Here is a 13,731-nt window from a genome sequence, read left to right as displayed (position 1 = left end):
TGTCCCTCTCTCGTGCAGCAGCTGGCGTTGCTTTGTCTGGTCGCAAGTCCTCCTCCCATTCCTCCTGCAGACCAAGGGGCACCCCTAGCAAGGTGCCAATGACCAAGCACTCCTTTCTCCTGGTGACTCCTATAAGGTGTCCAATTAGGTAGAGTAGCCCAGCACTCACTCTGTTCAGGTGAAGTCCTCAGAGAATTTCTGGAATAAATGTTGAGTGTTGGTGAAGTCTTGACAAAGTGTCCCAGAAAGTCCCCTGATGTGTTTCAAAAGTCCTCTTCAAACCTCCAGCAGCAAGTGAACAGTAAAATGTGATAGACCTTTAAGTGGTGCTCAAAATCCTCAGCAACAACTAGTTTACTCCTATTCAGCTGGTCGCTGTTGAGCGAAGGTGTTATTTCAAGCGCTAGCCACCAAAATGCCATGCAACCTTCTTAATGAACACTAGCAGGCAATTTAAGTGACAATCAGCCCCTTAACAATCCTCTGGGCGGCTGTTACTAGTGCAAGCTTCAACTCCTTTACCAAGATGGCGTCTGTAGTGTATGTGCCTTTAAGACAGAACTACTTTTACAGCTCCTGTATACTGTAGTACCGACAGTGACCACACCTGTATATAAGCTTTGCGCATGCCTCTGTACCCCCCAGTCTTGAGACTACCCTCCTCCAGTAAAGACCTGTTTATTGTTAAGTTACAGCATCCATGTGGTTATTGAATAACAGCATACCCTCAGAATCACGGATCTAACAATGGCGACGAGTGTCGATTCGAATCTACCTGCAACTAAAAAAAAAAAGTCGAGGCCAGGAACACGGGCGTTGACCACGAGCAACCGCCCAGTCATCAGGCAGAGAGTGAACATCGCAGGGGAGGCTGTGGAGAGCCGGGCTTGGTTCCCTAGCCATGACGATCAGCAAGAGATTGACGACAGGTCCAGCGCAGACACTTCCCGGGCAACGGCGGCTGGAGCCGACCGACGGCGGAGAGAAAGCCGAGCAGCGTCGACGGGGTAAGACAGAGGGTGAAGCGCACAGGGCGCAGCCGGGGGTTGAACACCGAGCGGCGTCGAGAAAAAAAACAAACAAACAAACCAGAGAGAGAGAGGGTAAAGAAACAGCCGGGTTCAAGACCGAGCGGCGTCAAAAAAAAAAATAAAATAAAAAGAAGAACGCGCAGAGCACAGCCAGGGCTCACGGGCTGAACAGGGTCCACGGGGAGAAGAAGGGAGAGCGCGGGAGATGCCATTGAGCCGCGGAGAAGAAGGACGAGTGCGGGAGATGCCATTCTTAGAAGCCGCAGCGGAGAAGAAGGGCGAGCGCGGGAAGGAAGGAAAGCGTGGGAGACGCCATTTTGTGCCAGCGGAGAAGAAGGGGAAGCGCAGGAGATGCCATTTTTGACAGTTAACTCACACCCAGGGATGCCGAAGAGTGGCAGTATCTCTACGTTCGACAATGAAATCGAAGATTGGGCGACATATGTGGAACGTATTGAGGCGTACTGCAGGGCGAATGAAGTGCCAGATGCTAATAAAGCACTGGTTTTGTTAAATTCCATGGGTGCAAAAACTTATGGGTTACTGTGAAATCTAATAACCCCAGAGAAGCCGGTGAACATAATTTCGAAAGCATAGTAGAAATCCTACAGGACCACTTAAACCCCACACCGCTGCTGATAGCAGAACGATTTAAGTTCCATAAAAGGAACCAACACAAAGACGAAAGCAATGCTGAGTACCTAACGGAACTGCGCAAGCTATCGAAACACTGCCAGTTTGGAGCGGGACTAGCAGATACGTTAAGGGACAAGTTTGTGTGTGGGCTACAAAGTGAAGGAACCCAGAAACGGCTTCTATCAGAAAAGGATCTTACGCTGGACAAAGCTTTCAGTATGGCAGTATCACATGAAGCAGCCGCAAGGGGCGCTGCAGAGATACAACGGAGACCGCAAGAATATGGCACCAATGAAATGTCCAATGGAACAGGGAAGTGCTATCGCTGCGGCAGAACAACACATGACCAGAAGGATTGTTGGTTCAAGGACCAAGTGTGCAGACAGTGTGGGAAAGCAGGACACATAGCAAGAGTCTGCAGGTCTGGGAAGAAAACCAACAGCAAGAAATCTCCACAGGAGAAGTACAAAAAGGTACACCAGGTGATGGACAGTGGTTCAGACGAACAGAAAAGTGACACAGACTCCGGAAGCAAGGAGCTGGGTTGTCTGAAACTACATAAGGTAACCAAAATGGAGGATCACCAGACTATCTGGGTTACACTCAAGATAGACGGAGTCCAAGTGAAAATGGAATTGGACACAGGATCAGCCCTAACAGTCATAAACCAAAGGGACTACAAGCGGCTATTTTCACATATACCCTTGAAAGCTACAGAGATTGTTTTGAAGACGTATACGGGGCAAAAAAGTCTACCCCAAAGGAAAAATAAGGGTGAAAGTGATATATAAAGGCCAAGAAATACCTAAAATGGATATATATGTATTGCCAGATGGAGGACCACCACTGCTAGGACGTGAATAGATCCGGAAGATACAATTAGATTGGCATTCCATACAGGCACTGAAGGTTGAGGCCAAAAAGGATGACGACGTCACACCTGGACGACTGTCAAAAATGCTAACTGACGCAAAAGAAGTGTTCCAGGAGGGACTAGGAACACTAAAAGGCATAACAGCAATGATTAAAATAGAGGAAAATGCAAGCCCAAAGTTTCTTAAGGCCAGACCAGTGCCTTATGCGATCAGACCAGCTGTCGAAGCAGAGCTGGAAGGGTTGGAACATTCAGGAGTACTGTCCAAAGTGGACTGGAGCGAGTGGGCTACACCCATCGTTCCTGTAATGAAGAGGTCGTTGAGTAATACGCCTGGGGAACCAAAGAAGGTCCGCATCTGTGGGGATTTTAAGGTGACAGTGAACCCAGTCCTTCACACGGTACAATATCTGCTTCCACGAATTGAGGATATTTTTGCCTCGCTATCTGGAGGTAAACGCTTCACCAAAATTGATCTAGCCCAGGCGTACTTGCAAATGGAGGTAGAAGAAGCTTCAAAACAATACCTTACGATTAACACTCATAAAGGTCTCTATCAATACAACCGGCTGGTTTTCGGAGTAGCCTCGGCTCCGGCTATCTGGCAAAGGGCGATGGATCAGGTCCTGCAAGGGATTCCAGGGACCCAGTGTTATTTGGACGACATCTTGGTCACGGGCGAAAATGACAGTGATCACCTCGCCAATTTGGAGAAGGTGCTCACCAGATTAAAGGAGTATGGGCTACGAGCTAATCGCCACAAGTGCGAGTTTTTCCAGAAACAGATCTCATATTGTGGCCACGTCATCATTGAAGAGGGGTTACATAAGTCCCCTGACAAGATTGAGGCAGTAGTCAAGGCTCCAGCACCGGAAAATGTGTCACAACTGAGGTCGTTCCTCGGGCTGGTAAACTACTACCACAAGTTCTTACCAAATTTGTCCATGGTATTACACCTGCTGAACACCCTACTGCAAACAGGGGTACCATGGAAGTGGGATGACGAACGTAGACGAGCTTTCCAGAAGTGTAAAGAATTGATCACATCAAAAGAGGTGTTGGCCCATTTTAACCCAGCACAACCAATTCGTTTGGCATGTGATGCATCACCCTATGGTATTGGAGCGGTGCTGTCGCACAAATTTCCAGACGGGTTGGAGAGGCCAGTAGCCTTTGCATCTCGGTCACTAACCTCAGCCGAGCATAACTACGCCCAGATTGACAGGGAGGCCCTCAGCCTAGTATGGGGAGTAAAAAAATTCAACCACTATCTGCATGGGCAGAAGTTCACCTTGCTGACTGACCACCAACCACTTGTCTCCATCTTTAATCCTAAGAAGGGCGTTCCAGTGATGACTGCACAACGGTTACAAAGATGGTCCCTGTTTTTAGGGGCGAATCAATATGAAATAGAATATAAAGGCACGAAACAGCATGGGAACGCTGATGGGCTATCGCGCCTGCCACTGCCTACCGTGGAGGAAGCACCAGCAGTGGACCCTATCGAGATATTTTATTCGTCAATAATTGAACGATTGCCAGTAACGAACGCGGATATAGAGAAGGAGACCCGCAATGATCCGACGCTGTCTCGGGTATATGATTTGACGGTGAGGGGATGGCCAACACATGGCGACTCACTGTTGCCAGCATTCTCATCCAGAAGAGAACAGCTGTCAGTATGCCAGGGGACAGTGATATGTGGATCCAGAGTGGTGATTCCACCCAAGTTAAGGGAGAGAGTGCTAAATGAGCTACATGAAGGTCATCTGGGGGGAGTGAAAATGAAAAGCCTTGCTAGGGCTTATGTGTGGTGGCCGGGAATCGATCAACAAATCGAAGACCTAACTAAGAGCTGCTTAGGATGCCAGAAGGTCCAAAATGCATCACCACATGACCCTCTACACCCATGGGAGTGGCCCTCCTCTCCATGGCAATGGGTGCATATTGATTTCGCTGGTCCATTCATGGACTCAATGTTCTTAATAGCAGTGGATGCTCATTCAAAGTGGCCTGAGGTGATAAAAATGTCTTCAACCACTACAGAGAAAACGATTGCAGTCCTACAGACCATATTTGCCAGAAACAGTTTGCCAGAGCAGATTTGCTCTGATAATGGACCACAGTTTGTGTCCGACGAGTTTCAAAAATTTATGAGAAGGAATGGGGTAAGGCATTACACATCCACCCCGTATCATCCAGCCACGAATGGATTGGCTGAGAGGTTCGTACAAACCTTTAAAAAGGCGATAAAGGCCATGTGCGATGATGAAATTCCACTACAGCATAAGATTGACAATTTCTTATTAGCCTACCGGAACGCGACACATGCAGTTACCAACCAGACCCCGGCCATGATGTTCTTTAACCGGAGGTTGAGATCTCGTCTGGACTTCCTCAGACCAAATGTGCGAAGAAATGTTGAGGACAAACAATTCCAGCACATCAATGAGAAGCTGACAAGGAGCTTCAATGTAGGGCAACCAGTCTTGGCCCATGACTATCAAACAGAGAAATGGCAACCCGGAATGATATGCACGAGGCACATTGTGAGACGCCACGTCGATCAGATCTTAGCGTCACAGGAACGTGTCAACCCCATGTCTCGAGTACCTGGGGATGAACTCGACATACCGGTAGCATCTACCTCAGAACCAGTAGCAGTGGAACCCGATGAACTACCCGATGAAAAGGGGTCAGAATCGCCTCTGCACCAAGAACAAGAACCTCAGGAAAGGCGCTATCCCGAAAGGGTCAGGAAGCCGCCTCAAAGACTGAATCTATAAATGAACTATTGTTGTTTAATGTACATGTTAAAGTGTTCATTGTTATTTGAATATTAGGGGTACTACTCATCTAAAAGGGGAGGAATTGTAGTGTATGTGCCTTTAAGACAGAACTACTTTTACAGCTCCTGTATACTGTAGTACCGACAGTAACCACACCTGTATATAAGCTTTGCGCATGCCTCTATACCCCCCAGTCTTGAGACTACCCTCCTCCAGTAAAGACCTGTTTATTGTTAAGTTACAGTATCCGTGTGGTTATTGAATAACAGCATACCCTCAGAATCACGGATCTAACAGCGTCTTGCGCAAAACATAGGCTAAACTGGATTGATAAGTGACAAGTAACAGTTGCACTACACAAGTGCCAGGCAATGACCATCTCCAACAACAAGGGAAGCTAGATAAGCACATAATGAAGAGAGGAATAGAAGGATATGTTGATAGGGTGAGGTGAAGTAAATAGAATGCGAGAAAGCTCATGTGGAGCATAGATTGGTTGGGCCGAGTGGCCTGTTTCTCTGCTATAAATTCTATGTAATTCTATGTAAGAGAGTGTCTAACCACCTCCCCATGAGACTTAATGGCATTAACATCGCCAAGTCCACCACCATCAACATCCTGGAAGACACTTTGACCAGAAACTCAACTGAACCAGCCACAAAAATGACATGGCTTCTACAGCAGGTTAGAGGCCGGGTATTCTGTAGTGAATGGCTTACCTCTTGACTTCCCAAAGCCTCTCCACCACCTAAAAGGCACAAGTCAGGACTGTGATGGAATACGCTCCACTTCTCTGGAAGGATGAAGCTGCAACGACACTCAAGAAGCTCGATACTATCCAGGACAATGCAGTCCACTTGATCGGCAGGCCATCTACTAGCTTAAGCATCCATCCCTTTGTAATGATATCAGCAAATAGAGATGGTATTTGCCTGTTCGGTTATGATGCCTTAATAGCATGTTTGCATGTATTGATTGCTTGTGCCTGACCAGCAGAGGGCATGTGACCGAGAGAAGCAAGGCAGTTAGTTTTAGTTTCAGTTTCATTCTAGATGCATCACAAGCATCGTGTCTCCTGTAAAAGCTGTATAAAAGAGTTGAACAAACTTTAGATTAAAAGTCATTCTCTTTCATAAATGTCTCATCATTGAACCCACAAAGAAATCAATACATGGTGTCAGAAGTGGCTGAAAGAGATGAAGAGAAAAAATCTGAAGTTAAATCAGTTCTCCACAGATTAGCAAGCCAAAAGAGAACATCGTTACTTACCATTAGAGAATAGCTAACGAAGTGAAAAATGGAAGGTTTACTCCCACCGGCGACGCTTCAGTTGACAGGTAATGTGGCTGAAAATTGGAGGAGATTCAAACAACGTTTAGAGTTGTATTTAGCGGCAATCGGAGCTGACGAGAAAAGTAATAAAAGGAAATCGTCACTGTTCTTACATGTCGTGGGTGATGAAGCGCTGGAGGTGTATAATAACTTCACATTCATTGCTAATGGAGACAAAATGAAACTAGATAAAATAATGGAACAGTTTGAGGCCTACTGCATACCTAAACGTAACGTGATGTTTGAGAGGCACAGATTTTTCACATGTGTTCAGAAAACGGGTGAGACTATTGATCAGTATGTGACTGAACTGAGAAACAGAAGCAAATCGTGTGAATTTGGGGGACTGACAGACTCACTGATAAAAGACAGACTGGTGTGTGGTATTCCAGATAATGGTCTAAGGGAAAGACTGCTAAGAGAGCAAGATCTAGACCTGGGAAAAGCCATAGCACTGTGTAGGGCTACAGAGACTGTGAAGTTGCAGGCAAAGGAGCTGTTCAGTGACAATAGCTGCAACGTGGATGCAGTGAGAAAGAACGGATACAAACCGTTTAACAAAAAGAGAGCCAATGTGAAAATAGAGGCGTGGCCAGCGAACGAAAATGAAAGGGACAATCGAAAGACATGTAGTCGATGCGGTACACAGCATCCACCAAGAAAGTGTCCAGCATATGGTAAAACATGCAATAGTTGCAACAAGAACAACCATTATGCCCGTTGCTGTAAGAACCAAATGCAACAAAGCAAGGTCCATGCAGTAGATGAAAGCGACATAGAGGAGTTCTATGTAGATGTTGTGTCTGAAAACAAAAAAGAAGAAAGAGACTGGATGTTGACACTAAAAGTGAATGACATACACATTCCATTTAAATTGGATACTGGAGCACAAGTTAATGTGATATCAGAGACTGATTTTAAGAAAATTAGACCCAGACCAAAGATACATGGAATCAAAGTGAAAGTGACAGGATACTCAGGTACTGAAATACCAGTGAAAGGAAGATGCATTGTCAAAGTAACACACAAGGACAGAGAGCACACGCTAGCATTAATCGTGGTGCCAAAGGATGTGCAAGCCATACTAGGTTTAAAAGCCTGTGAGAGACTGAACCTGGTAAAGAGAGTCCTCGTTGTGGAAAGCGAAGGAGAGACAGTCTATGATGAACTGAATGTTGCGTACACACCGGGTAAGCTGATGTATACAGCAGACACGTTGTCCAGAGCTGTTGACCCAGGAGAGCCCGCAAACACAGTGAAAAGACTGATGTACAAGGCAAAAGACAGTGGAACTGACTTCTACCAGAGCATGCTTGTATACCGCACAACGCCGCTCGAGTGTGCTAAGTCACCAGCCCAACTCCTTATGGGACGTCGGCTAAGGTCAAACCTACCCATCCCGGAGAACCTCCTGAAAACAAAAGAGGGGGAGAAAGTGAGGAAGTTCAACGAACAACAGAAAGAAAAGCAAAAGTACTACTATGACAGAGGAACACAAAACCTACCTGAACTCCACACTGGTGACCAAGTAAGGTTGAAAGACAAAACAAACACATGGACTCAGAAGGGAACTGTCCTGAGTGAAGTTCAACCAAGATCATACACCATTCAGACAGATGAGGGTGCTGTTCTGAGAAGAAATCGTCGAGATCTTCTCATGGGACCAGCCACAGCAGGTCAAGAGACTGATACTGTTGAACAACCTGATCACACAGCTGAGAACCGATCATCTGAGGCAACAACTCAGATTCAAGGACAATCAATCAGAAAATCCTCAAGATACGTGAAGCCTCCTGAGAGACTCATTGAGCAAATTTAAGGACTATTGTTATAGAAGGAAGTAATGTTATCGTATTCTTTCTTCAAGTTCTAGTGTATTGACATATTTCATGTGAACACACAAAGCAAGGTTAAAAAACATTAATGATAATGTAAGTTCATTAAGTGTTACAGTTAAAATGCAGATTAATACAAAGAAAACATGTTGTTAGTTAAAAATAAAATACTTTTGTTTTAAGAAAAGGAGATGTAATGATATCAGCAAATAGAGATGGTATTTGCCTGTTCGATTATGATGCCTTAATAGCATGTTTGCATGTATTGATTGCTTGTGCCTGACCAGCAGAGGGCATGTGACCGAGAGAAGCAAGGCAGTTAGTTTTAGTTTCAGTTTCATTCTAGATGCATCACAAGCATCGTGTCTCCTGTAAAAGCTGTATAAAAGAGTTGAACAAACTTTAGATTAAAAGTCATTCTCTTTCATAAATGTCTCGTCATTGAACCCACAAAGAAATCAATACACCCTTCACCAGCGGTGCACTGTAGCTGCAGTGTGTACTATCTACAGGATGGACTGCAGTAACTTGCCAAGGCTTCTTCTGCAGCACCTCTCAAACCAGAAAACTTCATCACCTAGAAGGACAAGGGTAGCACGTGCATGGGAACACCATCAGCTCCAAGTTCCCCTCCAAGTCACACGCCATCCTGACTTGGATATGAATCACCATTCCTTCATTGTCGCTGGGTTAAAATCCTGGTCTCCCTCCCTAACAGCACGGTGAGAGTACCTTCAGCACATGGACTGCAGCGATTCAAGAAGAAGACTCACCACCACCTTCTCAAGGGCACCCAGGGATGCGCAATAAATACTGGCCTTGCCAGTGATGCACATATCCTGAGAATGATTTTTTTTAAGCCTAGAGGTATGGTGTTTCTCTGCAAACTTTCCTTTGTCTTGACTTTCCTGATCCTAGCCTTGCAAATCATTTTCTGGCCCTGGTATCATCTGGCACTGGAGGGAATTGGATCCACTTCCACTTGAGCTATGAATCATTTTCTCTGTCGAGGTGGAAAATTACAAGTGGAATGTGGAGTGTGTACATAATGATCCTATCCTACATTAGTTTAATTTCAGCCTATAATTAAGCTAATTTGCTTACTTGCACTTCACTGCACAGTAGATTTTTACACAAGTCTAAACAGAAAGATGCTTAGAACTACATAAACACATATTTTATTTACTTACATTTTTGTGCTGGCTTAATGGGATATTTGTCAATGCTGGCTGCCGCATCCTATTTCAGTGATTTACCAAGATATCTTTATTTGGGAGTGTGCCTCTTCATGTAATGTGTTCTCGCAGCAGCAGCAGCATCCCAGCCCAACCTGAATTGAGATTGCACTAAATGTCTTTGGCATCTCCACTCTATTTGACTGGCAATGAAATACATGAAGTACCAATGGAGAGAGGCAACTAACAGAGTGCATTTAATGCCAAAGAACCAGAATCAATAAATATTTCTGTTTTTGTAAATCTTTGTGGAGAGATTCAGATTAAATCACACACATTAATCACATTTCTTTCAAAGTACTATTCATTTTACGAGGTCGCTGGTGTATATACAATTTGCTTTCTATGTTTCCATAGCTTTTCCATTGCATTGCACTTACCAAACGGAAAGCCTCTGATCCGTCCTCCAGGCTGACACGATGCCTCAATAATCTGTATGTCAGTGAATCCCTGCTTCAGCAGTTTTCCAGCAGCTCCCACTCCAGCTATCCCCGCTCCGATGATGACAATCTTTGGAGTTTTATTTGTGGGTTGGTTAAAATCCACACTTTGGAATGAGTAGAGCACATAGTGAGTAACAATGTTGTGTTATAATGTGGCTTATGAGTGGCTATCAGTCACAGAGCAGTAGATAGTGATCAGAAAACACATCAGTCAGAAAGATCATTTTTATTGTTAATTTCAAACAGATGAGGAAATAACAATTTTATGCAGCAAAGTCAGACACTTTCAGATGAAAAGAATAACAATATGGAGTAAGCGGGTCCAAAAATCAGTGGCCCCAACAGCAGTCTTGGGCTGCGAGTCAGGCGCAGGAGGCCCAACAAGAGTGGCAATTAAAAACAAGGGACAGGAGGAACCTTTAAGGCTTGGATACCCTAAGAGTTAATCTCAAGACCCTTGTTATTTTTTCTGTTGAAAAAATGTACTATTGGTCACAAAAAATACACTGATGGGACCAGGGAACACCACTTCTCAACCTATTTCCTGCCCACCTATAGTGGCGTGGGCGCCTGCTGGCAGTATTGAAATCACGTGATCCCACCATACTCCTGTATGCTCCAGCAGAGATAGGGGTAGAGGTCACTGGTGCCCACTCTGTTGCACTTTTTCCAGCAGATCAGTGTATTTTTGTGACCAATAGTACATTTTTTCATCAGAAAAAATAACAAGGGTCTTAAGACTAACTCCTAGGGTTATAAGTTCCTCCTGTTCCGTGTTTTTAATCCAGTGTCATACTTTATCCCTATTTCATTACTCCTTACCTAAGCCATTAGTTGCCAATGAGAAACCTTATCAAATGCTTTCTGAAAATCCAAAATATAATAACAAATGTTCACCACGTCAGTAATATCTTTGAAACACTCTATCAGGTTAGTTTGTCAGGAACCCCACTCTCTTAGATATCTCAAGATCACTTCAAAGACTTTCCCTACAAGAGATACTGGTCCGGATTTTGCTGTAGAAATAACGGTGAGGCTATCAGCGATCACCGTTATTGATGAATAAATCGGACAGAAACTTTCAGTGTCTGTGCATGCGCAGTTAAACGCAAAAATCAAGAAGTTGCTGTCTGTGTTGCCCTGCTCCTCAAGAACATCAACAACAACATGTATTTATATAGCACCTTCAACATAATAAAATGTCCCAAGGCGCTTCACGGGAGCGTTATAAAACAAAATTTGACACCGAGCCACAAAAGGAGATAGTACGGCAGTTAAAGTAGGTTTTAAGGAGCGTCTTAAAGGAGGAAAGAAAAAGAAGTAAAGAGGCGGAGAGATTTAGGGAGGGAATTCTAGAGTTTAAGGCCTTGGCAGCTGAAAGCATGGTCACCAATGGTGGAGCGATTAAAATCGGGGATGTGTAAGAGGCCAGAATTAGAGGAGCGCAGATATCTCGAAGGGTTGTGGGTCTGGAGGAGAATACTGAGATAGGGAGGGGTGAGGCCATGGAGGGATTTGAAAACAAGGATGTCAATTTTAAAATTGAGGCGATGCTTAACCGGGAGCCAATGTAGGTCAGCGAGCACAGGGGTGATGGGCGACTGGGACTTTGTGCGAGATAAGATATGGGTAGCAGAGTTTTGAATGACCTCAAGTTTACAGAGGGTAGAATGTGGGAGGCTGGCCAGGAATGCATTGAAATAGTCAAGTCTAGAGGTAACAAAGGCATGGATGAGGGTTTCAGCAGCAGATGAGCTCAGGCCGAGCTGAGGCGGGGCGGAGTCGGGCGATGTTCCGGAGTTAGAAATAGGCAGACTTAGTGATGGCGTGGATATGTGGTCGGAAGCTCATTTCGGTGTCAGATATGACAGCAAGGTTGCGAACAGTCAGGTTCACCCTCAGACAGTTGCCAGGGAGAGGGCTGGAGTCAGTGGCTAGGGAACGAAGATTGCAGCGGGGAACGAAGACAATGGCTTCGGCTTTCCCAATAGTTATTTGGAGGAAATTTCTGCTCATCCAGTACTGGATGTCGGATAAGCAGTCTGACAATTTAGAGACAGTGGAGGGGTCGAGAGAGGTGGTGGTGAGGTGGAGCTGGGTGTTGTCAGCGTATCTGTGGAAACTGGCGCTGTGTTTTCAAATGATGTTGTCGAGGGGCAGCATGTAGATGAGAAATAGGAGGGGGCCAAAGATAGATCCTTGGGGGACACCAGAGATAATAGTGCGGAAGCAGCAAGAGAAGGCATTGAAGGTGATTCTCTGGCTACGATTAGATACATAAGAAATGGAAGCAGGCGAGTGTAGTCCCACCCAGCTGGACGACAGTGGAGAGACATTGGAGGAGAATGGAGTGGTCAACCATGTCAAAGGCTGAAGACAGGTCGAGAAGGACGAGGAGGGATAGTTTACCTTTGTCACAGTCACATAAGATGTCATTTGTTACTTTGATATGAGCCATTTTGAAGGTGAGGGGGACAGTACCTGAGAAGAGAGAACCGTTAACAATATCAGTTAACATGGGAGCCAGGAACGGAAGTTGGGTGGTCAGCAGTTTAGTGGGAATAGGGTCGAGGGAGCAGGAAGTGGGTCTCGTGGACCAGATGAGCTCGGAGAGGGCATGAGGGGAGATCGGAGAGAAGCTGGAGAAAGATGCAAGTTCAGGGCTAGGTTATGGGGGAGCAAGTTTCACTCTAATAGTATCTCACAGAGAGACTCGGCATTCACACACCTGGGAGGGCATGAATTTGCAGTACTTACGCACTCAATGCCAGAAAAAGTTAGAGCTTGTCCATTCAAGTGTAAGTGAATTTTTAATGGTGTGATAAGCAATGTTCCCTCTAAAATTTTTTTGTGCGTGCAGTACCTTTAAATCTGCTGCGCCATACATGGCTTTATCTTACAGGGAGCAGCTTGTGAGCGGCCTTCGTGGTTCCTTCCAGATTGCTGTGTGGCCGCGCATGTGCACAGTTTAGAGGGAGCATTGGTGTTAAGCCTTAATTACTACCAAACAACTTCTCTGGCACTGAAAATGTACTTTTAAAAATGTGGAGTCTCATTCCTTCAGATTTTAATTGTTGTTGGAGATCTAAAAAAAAAATAACAATTTTTAAAACCTTTTCTTTCTGTCTTTTTTATCTCACTCTGCTAATCCAATCTTTCTATCCCACTCGTTATTTTGCTTTCTGTACATGATTTGACATTGAATCAACTATTCTAACCTATACATCCTGGTTTAGACTCTGCCGGCTTGAAATTTGTCTCAGACGGTGGCACGAAATGGGCATTATCGGATCGGCTGCCCGTTATATGCCTGATATTCAGCTCCGTTGACTGCAATGGAACTGAATATCAGGCACTGCGTATAACAGACCGCCAACCCATTACCGCCTGTTTTGTGCCACTGCCCAAGATGAATTTCTAGCCCAGTGTGTCTCGCAATGGATTCTTCAATCTGATTGGTTAAGGAGACAGACCGTTCTTTGCCCTGTTCACACAGGTCCCAGATACCTGTTTTGACTCTCTAATAACCGTAAGTCAGAGTGCAAAAGCCCACAGA

The 13,731-nt window shown here is 45.1% G+C and overlaps 1 protein-coding gene across 1 annotated transcript in view; it reads right to left on the bottom strand.

Annotated features, from left to right (window-relative positions):
* Positions 1-13,731, bottom strand: part of LOC147109555 (spermine oxidase-like) — a 57,657-nt gene that overhangs the window by 7,682 nt on the left and 36,244 nt on the right. The window contains exon 2 of the mRNA XM_086003616.1: positions 10,113-10,279. Within this exon, the coding sequence (XP_085859742.1) occupies positions 10,113-10,279 (167 nt within the window). The remainder of the gene's footprint in view (positions 1-10,112; positions 10,280-13,731) is intronic.

Source organism: Somniosus microcephalus, chromosome 12 (genome assembly GCF_052327205.1).
Source record: "Somniosus microcephalus isolate GS21.2 chromosome 12, FLI_Smic_1.0, whole genome shotgun sequence".
Classification (NCBI taxonomy): Eukaryota; Metazoa; Chordata; class Chondrichthyes; order Squaliformes; family Somniosidae; genus Somniosus; species Somniosus microcephalus.
The sequence above is the reverse complement of the archived record's forward strand: the minus strand, read 5'-3'. Positions and strand labels throughout refer to the sequence as shown.